The sequence below is a fragment of the Montipora foliosa genome, chromosome 3 (genome assembly GCF_036669935.1).
Source record: "Montipora foliosa isolate CH-2021 chromosome 3, ASM3666993v2, whole genome shotgun sequence".
Lineage (NCBI taxonomy): Eukaryota > Metazoa > Cnidaria > Anthozoa > Scleractinia > Acroporidae > Montipora > Montipora foliosa.
In genome coordinates this window covers 8,555,209-8,568,281 of record NC_090871.1, presented here as the reverse complement: position 1 = coordinate 8,568,281, position 13,073 = coordinate 8,555,209, and the positions used below count along the sequence as shown (strand labels likewise).

General features: G+C 39.3%; 1 protein-coding gene across 2 annotated transcripts; it reads left to right on the top strand.

Moving 5' to 3' along the window:
* Window positions 1–10,028: 10,028 nt before the first annotated feature.
* LOC137994460 (uncharacterized) lies at window positions 10,029–12,848 on the top strand. 2 transcript variants are annotated; one of them, XM_068840037.1, is made up of 3 exons: window positions 10,029–10,142; window positions 10,719–10,811; window positions 11,660–12,846. In XM_068840037.1, the coding sequence occupies exons 1-3, from the start codon at window positions 10,128–10,130 to the stop codon at window positions 12,368–12,370; spliced, it is 819 nt and encodes a 272-aa protein (XP_068696138.1). In that variant the 5' UTR covers window positions 10,029–10,127; the 3' UTR covers window positions 12,371–12,846. The 2 variants fall into 2 exon arrangements, with proteins under 2 accessions (XP_068696138.1, XP_068696140.1); XM_068840039.1 differs by lacking the exon at window positions 10,719–10,811 and having other exon boundaries at window positions 10,033–10,142; window positions 11,660–12,848.
* Window positions 12,849–13,073: the final 225 nt, after the last annotated feature.

Sequence of the window (13,073 nt, the reverse complement as noted above, 5' to 3'; positions counted from 1 at the left end):
GAAATAACAAAGACGGCAACTTACCTTCTCGACCTTCTTTCCCAAAAGACGCTGCGTCAGTTTGAATTTTGGCGCTATTATTTTTATAGTGGGCGATGACGTCATGTCCGTTTTGGGTCTCGTAAGGGGCCGACCATTTAACTTTTGAGGGGGGGGGGGGGGGGGTGGGTGATTTCTGGTCAGGAAGTTTTTTTTCAAGCAACCTTGGTGGGCAGGATATTTTTTTCCCTCCTAAATGTTCTGCAGGAAATTTTTTGTCTCTCCTCATTTCTCTGCAGGATTTTTTTTTCCTCCAAAAAAGTGTCGTGTTTACATTTACAGAATGTATCTACATTTACATTGTGGTTATTGCAGTAATCAGTTCTAATATGGAGCTGCAAAGCCTTAAAATGTTGTAAGCTATACAAAATCATACTTGTATAGCTACATGTTTTCGGAATGTCATTCTTTAGAATCATTTAATATTACCTAATAACAAGATTAGAAAATGTTTAGCTTCTTAATTTATTAATTCAAAAAAATAGCTAACAATAGCAAAAAGCAGTTCAGAAATGCTCATAGCGTGGTAATTACTGCTAGAATCATTAGTTACAATTTAAAAGTGGACTGAAATCTCCAAAACAAATGTGAAAGCAGAATTAAAGTTAGTTGATCTGCATGATGATGATGATGGTCTAATTTGTTATATGTTGTCTTATATTATATAAGACATTGCAAAAACCTTATATTTCAGTAGAAAGTAATTACATGAAAATGCTCCAGTTAAATTAGATTAAAAATGAACAAATTATTTTTCTTTGTCTAATAAAACTTGATTCTTTAAATAGAAAAATTTACCTCCATTACTGCTTGTGATAAGCTAACGAGTTTGGGTACAGTGCGAGCCAGCAAGCCAGAAATCCCTGACCCCAAGGACCACAAGCTACCTTAGGAACTGTAGGCTAACTGCAGTGCTAACTAGGCTAGCCAATGTGTAAGCTAGGCTAATCGTAATGGCTTGCATGACTCCTATGACTTGGAGCCATGTGAACCGAGCAAGCAAGAAATCCCTTATCCCATTATAAGAGCAAACCGCAAGCTACCTAAGGTAACTGTAGGCCAACCGGTGTGACGTTTAGGCTAACCAGAGTGTTATTTAGGCCAGTCAATGTGTTATTTTAATAAGCTTACCAGAGTGGCTCGCTGTCTTGCAGATTATCCTGAATGGTTGCAGTTTTGCTGGGATTTTGTAAAACTCCCCAGGAATGATGAAATAGCTTTGCAACATTTTTTTTCTTGCTTGCAGCAGTGCAAGATTTTTTTTTCTATTTCATTTTTGCTGCATGCAATTTTTTTTCTTCCATCGAGCGCTTGCAGGAATTTTTTTTTCAAAATCACCCACCCCCCTCCCCCTAAAGAGTTAAATGGTCGGCCCCTAACACGTGATTGGATGTCTGCCAAATCGTGACTCTAAAGCCAAGGTGAATGATGTTGCAACTTTGCAACCGTTCGGTGGCCCTCTGTTTGTTTTCGCGCGTAAAGTGTATCTAAAAATAAATCGTTTTTGACTGTGCTGGAGAAAGACAAGACCCCATAATTCACTCTTGGTGTACAATGGGTTCTTGCTCTTTTCAAAAACACTGAATAAAGCGCTCACCAAGTGAAGCATAGCACGGTTTGATGTGTTTATGAATAGCTGGCATATACTTAAACACGAAACACCGAAACCGGAACCGCCAAAACCATCGAAACGCCGAAACAAAACCAACGGAACCATCACGCGTGATGTAGTTTCACTGTAAATGAAAGAAGTGGTTTTTGTTCCAAGTTTTTCCGTTCTACACAAGCGCACAGTGGCTTTATTTGTAGCCTTAGGCAGCGTTTACGCGAATGCAGTTTCACATCCCCCTTTTATAGTTAGAAAAATCCAATTAGGTGTGAAGTGAGCTGATGCGCGCAACCTTCCCAACAACTTTTGACCACGATTGTCTGAAAAAGGTCGAAGCCCAATAAATGCGATTTTATACACGTGATTTCATTCCTTTAACAGAAACTCGAAGAAGTGGCAAAATATTGGCATTTCGATATGTTTCGTTCAAGTTATTGCTGAAATCAAGCTCAAATAACGTCTTCATATTTTCCTTTTGATAATCTCGCAAATAGTTACGTGGGATGTTTCCGAAATGAATAAGATTAATTCCCGGCGAGCTGTACCATATATCTATTCGCTGTTGTTAGATATGCAATATTTGCCATAAATACGCGATAGATTTTGCTAGGATAGGTCGTAAGTGGCGTTTTCATATATTATTGAACCCTGTGTGTGGCCTCGAGGATCAGGTTACAGCCATATAGTCAATGCTACACAGTTCTCCTCAACAGTACTCCATACATTCCGAGGGAAATGTCGCTATTTTGTTCGTCTTTGGGTTCAACTAAGCGCTTAGTAATGACCATAATCCAAACTTTGTTTTTCATAGGATTGCAAACTGTAAAGTTTGGTTTTATACACTATTTACACAGTACTCCATCGAAAGAATATAAATGAGAACTTATTACTTAATTAATCTTTTAAGTTCCCGCAATAGAAGGGAGTACTGTTCAAAATGAAGGAATTTCTTTATTCCAAGGGTCAAATTCACAATCAGTTACTTTGCAGTATTAAATTCTATCCATAACCATTCAAGTTGTATCGAAACATACCGCACTGGCCTCGAAAATTCCCACATACTTGTGGAATACTGTGTGGAGTACAGTGTGAAACACCGTTCTGTAGTCATTCATTAACATACCGCAAGAAGATGAATTAACAAGATGTAACTTTTTGTAACGCAGCATGACATACAAATGCAACACTTGTTGTTCGTTTTGATTATTAACGTTTTATACTTTGGTTCTTGTGATGTCAAACTCTAAGGAACTTCATATTCACGAAACGCTAAGAATTTAGAGCCTTGCATATGTAACTTTAAAGTGTTATCGGGAAATCATACGCATGCAAGTGTTCATTATACGTCAATAGGTCGCCATTCAATCTCGCCACATCACCTGAAGGCCATCTAAAAATGCATTTACTTAATAAACCGGGAAAAAAAATAGTACAACAACAAATTTTTGGTTCCAAACACATGGTTTACATGTCTTGGTGAGGTTTGAATTAGGCAAAAAAAAAACCTTTGCTATATTACCATTGTGGGAGTAGCACAAAGAAAAATACGTCGACAATTACAGGTAACTTGTCTTCTAAATGTTTTGTATATTTTGCAGGAATTGTACCTCTAGATACCGAATTTACGCTGCAATACGTTTTTAAGTGGTGAACTTCATGAAAGAGAACGGCAATTTTACGGACAAAGGACTTTCAATGCGCATTGTTGTACCGGTCCTAAGATACCGCTGTAACGCACTATTGTGTCACAGAAAACCATTCCTCGGACAGATGACATAGGTGGCTTTAGCAAAGTCCATGTTCTGAGAATGGTGCCCAAAAACAACGACAATAAAGATAATCCATGAAACCGTAATTATGGAGAATAACAACTGCATATCTTCCGTAAATTTTGTGTTATACGCCAAAAACTGTCTACAGTTGTTTTCAGACAATCATGGACAAAAGTGTTGGGAAGGTAACTTCATTTTACAGGTACCTTCCTCCCCCTTTTCAATGTTGGATTTTCCAGGGGAAAAAATGGTGATTTTTCTTACCTGAAGAACTCCAACATTGAATATGGGGGAGGGGGGCCACAAGAGCATGGTATTTCCCAAATACTTCAGCCAATAGTTAGAAAAATCCAATTAGGTGTGAAGTGAGTTGATGCGCGCAACCTTCCCAACAACTTTTGACCACGATTGTAGTCGTTGATATGCATTCTGTTTATTTGGTGGCGAAGGAATTTAGAGGATGCTTCAAGGGGAAATTCTGGTTTTCTGTCTTACTTTTGTTTTACTTAGAGGTCATTTATTTGCCAGTATTGAAAAGTTTGGTTCACATTTATGAAATGTTACAAATTAATCATCTGTGGCTTTACAAAGATCTATTTGTATCGCTTTTACATTCCTGATTTAATTCGACTCGCAAATGACGTACAAACAACCCAGGCCCAGGAATTGTTGATCCAACTAAAACTATTCGCGCATCATACAGTCAAGGTAATGTTGAAGTATTTGGTACGGCAAATGCAGGCACACAACGTGTGGAATGTCTCCGTCGGCACTTGTTTAAATTTCAGGAATCCAATAACCTCTTCGGCTGACTTGGTTCAAATTATAAACATTGGGAATAATATGTATTCAGCTTTGTCACAATCATGCAAACAGGGACTCCTTATTTTGACAGATTTGCCTGTTATGGTTATAACTTAAGCTACATTAATTATCAGTTGACATACAGTGATAGTTATAGTGGTTTGCTAAATAGTGCACTTCCTATAATTTCAGACTTTCCTTATGTTATATCAATGTTAGCTGCCTTTGATTCTTTGCTCATGGCTAATTATCATGCATATATTTTAACACTTGAACTTTACACAGTAGCAATATACTGTCTGCCTAATGGGAGGTGTAAAATTTTTTACTCTCATGGCAGAGATTTGTTAGGTGTGGGACCCATTTGCAACATGTACGTCAATTGAAATAGGTTCATTAATGAAATTGGTACAACATTTTCAGAATATATGTGCACAAACATCTGATACTTATGAGATTAAAATGTGTTAGCATTATTAAAATATAAAGCAACAGTGGAAGCATTGTTCATTCATTATATGTTCGAAACCAAAATTTTAGACCCTAGGAGCACTTAAATGATGTTCATCTTTGTTCTTGCAAAGAATGTTCTGCTGTGTCATTTTATTCTATTTGTTTTTCCACCTCAAAAGTCTTGTAACTATTGCACCTCTTAAACAGTTGATAGTATCATTGAGAATGGAAGAGCAATTTATCAGAAATGTTACTCCAGCAAAATATGTTTTTATTTCTGATTTTCTAAAGAAATTAGACGTAGGCCGCTGGCCATGTAAAAGTTATTCATAGAGCAAGATGTCAGTCAAATTTATCTTGTAATGTGGTTCCCAGTAAACAACAGCTTAAAACTGCCATTTTGGATTATAAGGACAGCAGCACAGGCTTTTTGATGTGAATTTCTAGCTACTGCGTTAGTTGTGTTTTCCAGTGGTATGCAAACGCAAAAGGTGAGTTACCACGTTTTTGTTTACAATGGTTCTGAACAAAAAAATGTAACAAAAGTATTTTCAAATGTAGATTCTGTTATTGATCTCTTTTTTTCTATTATTTAAAGTAAATTTAATTGTTTTGAAACAACCTATGAGGTTGCATTTCTTAGGTGTTTATGTGAATTATCAAATATAGAAAGGAAACAAATAATAAGAAAGCATAAATCTACTTCAGAAATTGCAGCAAACTGGAAGAAAGAGGAGAGAAATTTACAGCCCTATGGACCCATCGAAAAAAACAGACTCTTTCAAATAAAGATGAAAAGTATAGGTCAATGAACTCACACGATAAAGAGCAACTTCTCTCAAATAGATTCTTGTAACACCTATATACCTTTTTCTGGGGTGTACAATAAAGTTATTATTATTATTATTATTATTATTATTATTATTATTATTATTATTATTATTATTATTATTATTATTATTATTATTATTATTATCATCATTATTTAGTCAACAAAAGCCGGTACAAATAACCTGGCAGCGCATGAGTATAGGCTACTTAGAGGCACTTGTTTATCATGAAATGGGTTGAATGCAGGGTCAATAAATAACTTCTGTGGATTCGGGTGCGACTAAAGAGTGAGACGGTGCAATCGAGAATCCTGTTACGTCCACTTTACGTACTGAGACAAAATTCCAAAGAGGTTAGTTCTCTATCCTTTAATACCTCACCCAGTTTTACTTGAAAGCTGCCTTGATCAACAAAGGCTATGGGCGGAAACTGTAGCAAAAAATCAACTGCATTGCTGATAGCCGCAACACGTTGCCCAAGCGCGTTGTAACTTTCAATCTGTCTGTTCAACACGGCTATAGAACTTAGGGCCACCTTTCCAGAACTCATTTCATTCTAGTGGCCTGTGCCGGCTCGCCAGTTAAAGTGAACAAGTATTATCCAGACGACTCGGCTGCTCATCAGTGTGATCGAGCCATCAGGAAGTATACCTTTCCCGGCCTGAAACATACTTGCTCCACTACAGGCTAGCCGCCGAACCACCCCACCTACTCATGTCCGAGTGGCACTGCACGTGGCACTGTGTTCTGTCGTTAACTCTTACAAACCTTTTTCTCCAAAGGTTAACTCAAGAATCGCTGGATTGACTCTTTATCAATTGCAATTTGGAAGATTCAGTATAGTTTGGAAACAAGGTAACGTAATAAACTTTATCACAAGATCCTGTAAACTCCCGCGCGCACTACATCTTTTAATTAGGCAACTACACACAAATCACGACGTTCTCAACTCAGGCCTTAGAAGCCATTTGTCAAGGCAGTTAATACCTACTAAATTCTGTCGTATACTAACAGGTGTAGGTGTCCATAGAAAGACGTTCAATCAATAACATGCATGCATGGAAACTTTTCTCGGCCTTCCAAAGATTTCAATCCATTTCAATAGACAACTCCATTCTTTCCGTATCAGGCCGAAGTCGTGAGATGACCGCACAATTTTGTCTCACCATCAGACGGATAAGAGTGTAGTAGTTACAGTTCGTTTTACCCGCTGAATAGCGGTTGATCCGCTCCATAAAACTGTATGCGCCCTACCCGGAGAACTTGAGGGGCAGTTGGATTGAGTAGTTGTGTGCGAATGAATGTTCTAATTTCTCTGATTTCTTTCTGGTGTATTCACCATGCATATTCTCCTGCTTTTCACGTGCTTCATATTAAGAAAGCACGGCCTTGCTTCTTGTATTTCCGCTTTGCACCATTTGCTCAGTGTTCGCCCAGGCTACGCTTTTTTCGATCTTTTCTTCGTTAGTCTTAATTCGAGATTCAAGAGAACAGCGTTAACGTTGCAGCTGTTGTTTCGATTGTTGTCCCATGATATCTCAGTAGCTTCCATCACCGGCTCATAGCAGTCATTCATAGCATTAAAGACGGAAAATGTGGCTTCAAAAATTATCACAATGTTTTAATTTAAACCTGCTTGTAAGGATACTGACTCTTTATGAGTGAGCGACAATTTAGAAAGCAAGACTTCTTTTGCAGCATAAACTACCTCATGACTATACCTACCGCCTTAAGATCTTTTAGAGTTTTTGTCGATGACTCCGAAGGAGAGATCACAGGAAGTGAAATTGCCCTCTACTAGGGGAGAAGTTGATTCTTCGTAATAAATCAGAATTGGCTTCGCGAAATGAAAGTGATACAGAATTTAATAGTGCAATGGAGATGACACGTTCCCTAAGCTTGTTGTCGCTTTCGATCTCTTTGCTCAACGCACCCTACCAAACATCAGTACTCGACTTAACTCTGAATTACACCGTTTGTGCCAATAACGGTCTGTTTTCCCTCAAAATTTTCACTGAAGAACCGAGCAAGAGACTCTCAATAATAGCAATTTGAAAGATTAGGCTTGGTAACAACGTAACCTAGAAAGCCTTATTACTAGCTTCTATACCTCACGCGTGTTCCGGATAAAGTCTTGAATTAAACAGGCGAACAATCAGAGATTATTCATGATTCTTCCAGCCTGAAAAGCCATGTGTGGAAGTATTTGAAATTACTGCATTCCGTCGGCATATAAAACCAGGGAACGTTCGACCATAACAGACATTTCTCACCTTCTGACAGGTCGGATTTCATGTCACCAAGTCCATGATTTTTCAATACCGACCTTGTTGTTCGCCAAACGGATAATTATCGGACGAATAAAAATGTGTTAGTCACATTACATTTTATCCTCTGAGTAGGGATGTATCTTCTTCACAAAGCTATAGACTCTTTGAACAACTAGGGCCTGCTCAACTGAGTTGCCATTGGTTCGAATTCTCCAATTTCTTTGATAGCAACAAGTTCTTCATGTCAACTAAACGCCGCCTTGCATATTTTATCTCCTTTATCCGCTGTTTGCCTCAGTGTTGTCTTCGACTATTCCTTTTTTGTCCTCTTTTAATGAGCTAGATTCAAGAGAACACTGAAGCCGCTGTTTCTGTTTTTGTCTCAGGATGCATAGAGAATCTGGAAAATGTCAAGTTTACTTCGCTTTGCCATCTCCATCAGCCTTACATCACTAAGGCCATTCAACGCATCCGTTCCGAGATTTTCAATAATTTTTAACTTTCTCGACGATGTTGTTTGCGAATTCGAGCAGTTCAAAGACCAGTTTCTCAGAAATAAATGATAAAAAACTATCTTTCCGGGAAAGAGGTACTCGAGGAATCGTCATCAGCAGCTCGTCCCTTGATTGGTCCGCGTACTGATCTGGTTGACTAGCGTGTCAAATTAAAATTCCGTTAACTGTTTCCAAATCTATGTAAGGAAGTTATTTCAATGTATAATTTAGAAGATCATTGTATTCCCTACAATTTCAAAGTTTTTGCTGGCGTGAAATAAATATGGCAGGAATTCATGTTAAAATTATGTCAGTTAATTATAGCTGCGCGTAAACGGAAAACGTGCTGGCATTCTCTGTCCATGTAAAACCTGCTCCGAGAAAACTATGTCATGGGAGAACATTTATTGTTGGACTTGGATTTCTTTTTTGAAAAACCATCCCAAGACAATTTGGGATGAGTTGTTTGAAACTCTTAACTGATTAGAGTGTCATGTGAAGCGCTAGGTTTCTATACCCCATATAAACCATGAGAGCGTTAGCCCTACTGATGGAAATGGACCCACACAAGGATAGAGAAAAACTCTGATCAGAGTGGGAATTGAACCCACGACCTTCGGGTTAGATCACCGCTGCTCTACCGACTGAGCTACAAGGTCAGACGTGAGCAGGCCGTGGGAACTGAAGATGTTAAAGTCACGGCAATGAACATGTACAAGTACAAGGAAGGATTACGTTTTTGCAAACGTTGGCCGTGTAGCACTTATATTTGAACAGACTTAACGGATTAGAAAGTAATGTGAAGTGCTAGGTTTCTACCCCATATGAACCATGTGAGCGTTAGCCCTACTAATGGAAATGGGCCCACACAAGGACAGAGACAAACTCTGACCAGGGTGAGAATTGAACCCACGACCTTCGGATTAGATTACCATGAGGGCTAACGCTCACATGGTTCATATGGAACAGAAACCTAGCACTTCACATTACACTCTAATCAGTTAAGTCTGTTCAAGTATAAGTGCAACACGGCCAACGTTTGCAAAAATGTAATCCTTCCTTGTGTTTGAAACTCTGATGCGCTTTTTTAGCATCATGATCCCTTGGTGCTTCCAACCCTTTAAAACTTTTGATCCATAAGACTCACTGAGAACAGAAGCCGGTTTTTATGGGCAGGAGGCAATTTCTTTAACAGTAAACTACATTCTTTTCTAAAGGAAACTTAGATTCAAGAGGGAAAACGATTCTGTTTCCGTTGTTTCACACCACTTGCGTCCAGAGAAAATTCTCCCTCGGCCCAACAGTTGATCACGACAAGAAATCGAATGCAATAATCCGGGGGAAAATTAATAATAATCCACTGGATCACGCAAATGGTATAATTCTCTTAATTTCTTTTTATTCGATATACAAAGGAGAATATTACATAATTTCACCTTCTATGAACCTCAAAAAATACGGACTACAGCGCTTAATTCAACAGATCTCACATCATCGATCACTTACGCCTGTGACGATGTCCAGTAGATTGAACAGTCCTCAAACTTCGGTACCACAGGTTATGTACCAGTCAAATCGAAGCTTCAACACCCCCTCCCCCCCCCCCCCCTTTCCGGGCATACCCCAGGCATTTGACTCCTTTTCCTTCGCAGGGGGAGAGAATTTAATCATCTTAGTCCTCCCGGAGGCGGGGCATTAGATCAGCCCTCATGGGGGATGGGGAATTTGATCGTTAGACTCGATTTCATGTTATACGTTTCCACGGATAAACAATGGCGGATGAATTTGATGAATTCAAAGGAAACGTTGCAAATTCGCGGCAGTTTGGTTGAAAACCAAAGGCCTACACAAGCCTTATGCCGTATTTGAAGGTATTAAGAACCATTTTATATTATCTTTGAATATATAAATATATTAAATTGCATTTACGATATAAACAATAATTCAGTACGATCCCGACGTCGCGCGATGCGATTTATAAAACCTACCCGGTGTATTTATGAATATTTTAATCATAGTTAATAGAGGGGACTGGTTTGGAAGCCCGACAAACATCAAAGGAGAAAAGCAAAGATGCCAAGCTTTAGGTTGGAAAGTCCATGACCGTGCACAATCTTTTGTTTTGTGCTCATAAACTATGCATGAATTACGTAGCCAACACGTTTCTATTAGTTAGTTCCTCAGTACGGAGAAAACAACTATTGTATTTTGTGCACGGTAAAGCCAAAAAAAGAGCAAAAGCCTACAACAAAGAAAGCTGTCGGGTTTTTATAACCGTTCCCGTCTATTAACTATGTTTTAATACATGTGCGACGATTAATATGAAGGTGTATAAATATGGAAAGTAATTAATTCAACATTTTTCGGTGGGCAAAGTCTTCTGTCGAAACATGAGTTCGACAAAGAAAGTAGCTTGTTGCCTTGTTTGATGCACTTTCCATTTGCAGCAGTCCGATTCGTTCACCCACGATAGGATTCGAGATTATTATCCCGCAATGCTGAGCTTCATATATGCAATATCTCTTTGGCTTGGTCTCATAGTAAGTATTTCAGCAACTTTTAAACGTTGTTAGTTACTAAGTCATATGTGTCGAATACTGTCCTACCGCATGTCACACGCGTTACTTAGCTTTGTCGTAAATCGAAATGAAGCGGGTTTGTTTTCACAAGCCTGAAGACGTCAAAAGCGCAAGGTCCATACAAACGTTATGCTTAATGAAAGGACAAACACAAACACTCACACATTTTTAGACTTATTCAGTCATGTCAGCCTGTCAGGTGCTTACTTATGATGCCAATTCAGAATGAAAACTAGGGAGCGAGCATCATCGTTTGTCCATGAAAACGTTAGCCTCTCAGAAATGCTAGTGAAATGCATGAGGCAGATCATGAGGGTCTGTGCTCGGAACGATACCGAACACCTTCATGATAATCGCTAATGACTCGTCTGTCGGTGACGTTAGGCAGTTCAGTTACTCAATCATAATTAGGAAATCTGGGTAATTTTTTTTCGTTTTCCTTATCCAAGAAAAAAACCAGGATCAAAAGCAAGTTCCTCTATTTCTGAGTAGCCCTCATCAGTTGTTGTAATATCTTGTTGAAATTCTTTTCCATTTGGTCATTTTCATGATCGTAATTTTGGTTGTAAAGTTATGGATTAGACTGCAATCAAGCTATTTTGTCATTTGACACGCGGGATATATGTCAAGCGGATTAACAAAATCTTCATAACAGGAACTCGTATCTGCCTAGGTTTCCCAGAAATCTGTCACGAACTCACTATTCGAGTCACGCGAACTTGTAAAATGCAAGAATGTAAAGTTGTGCATTCAGCTAGGTATGCCACAACTTGATCGGTGGTGATCAATATATATCTTCTCTTTCTCAGGTCGTCAGTGAGGTGAGAGGTGAAGTTTGCGATAAGCTATCCAATATGCCTTGGAAAAAATATAATGTTACCGCAGTGCCCAAGATTGCGGGAATCTATGCAATCGGCCAGAAAATTGGAAGCAAGGAAACCGAGTACTTGTACATTGGCCGATCAAATGATGTCAAGAGACGACTGCAGGAGCACAGGGCCCCAACGCCAAAACAAGCTATTGACAAGATAGTGGCTGGCAAATTTACACAGGACAAGCAGTCTGAGCTGAGGATCAAGTATGTCTCTGAACAGAAGCAAAAGTCAAAAGAAGGTGCTTATATTGACTGTATGACAAAGAAAAATAAATATCGTCCTGTGCTGAACAAGCGGGCCGGAGACGGTTGTACGTCCTGTGCAGGAGGTCGAAATGGCAATCCCCAGAAGAATGACCGTAAAATTCGGACGTCCGGTGGAGCTCCTGCTGTGAGATACTCGAAGAGTGCAAAAATGGGATCAACAGGAGGTTATAAAGTTCGATCATCAGTTAGCCCCAAAGCCCGGTCTTCTGGGGCGACATCTTCCGTGAGATCTTCAGGTGGTCCTAAAATGAGACCCTCCGGTGGCGCCAAGTTGCGATCTCCTAGCGGAGGCCATTTCATAAGATCCTCAGCGAGTCCAAAAGTGCGATCAGGTGGAAGGGGTTCTTTTAGGTCATTTGGGGGAAGACGAGGGAGATAGGTACTGTATGGTCGGACTGGCTCACCCACTCATTCAGTGCGAAGCACCATAATGTAAAACCTACATGATGAAAAGAGTCGGCTTCATTTACAAGTCTTTTGTGCCCCTTGCTTCCAGAGATTGGGCTTCTATATACAAGTAGTATTCGCCTTAATGGGATCACTCTTGAGCGTTCTATAGGTACTAGCCCACAACGCGTTTTATCATTTTAGATGATATATCATCTTTGGTGGGGGCTGGATGGCGCGACAAAATAGTCTCCATAAAAACTTGCCTACTAGATCTCAGTTTACCGGCTTGCTTTGTATTTTAGTCTTATTTACATATGATGTACGTTAATTTAAAAATCCCTGAAGACTCGAAAGGAACGTAAATATACCACTATTCAAGTCAGTCACACATCATATCAGGAACATTGTTTAACTTATGATCATCTCTGAATAAAGAACACTCATTTTACGAGAGCGAGTTTGATATGTGGAGGCAACCTCGTTCCCAGGGTCTCTCATCTCTGCCTCAATAGCCCAGTTTCCGAGTTGCTGCATGCCTCACTTTGAAAGCGAGTCCTGGTGCACAACCATTCAAATGGAAATGAGTTGCGTATTCTTATGCAAATCAAACTCATTTCCCTTACAATAGTTGAGCACCAAGACTCACTTCGAAACAGAGACAAACAGCAACTCGGAAATGACCCATTGTCTCA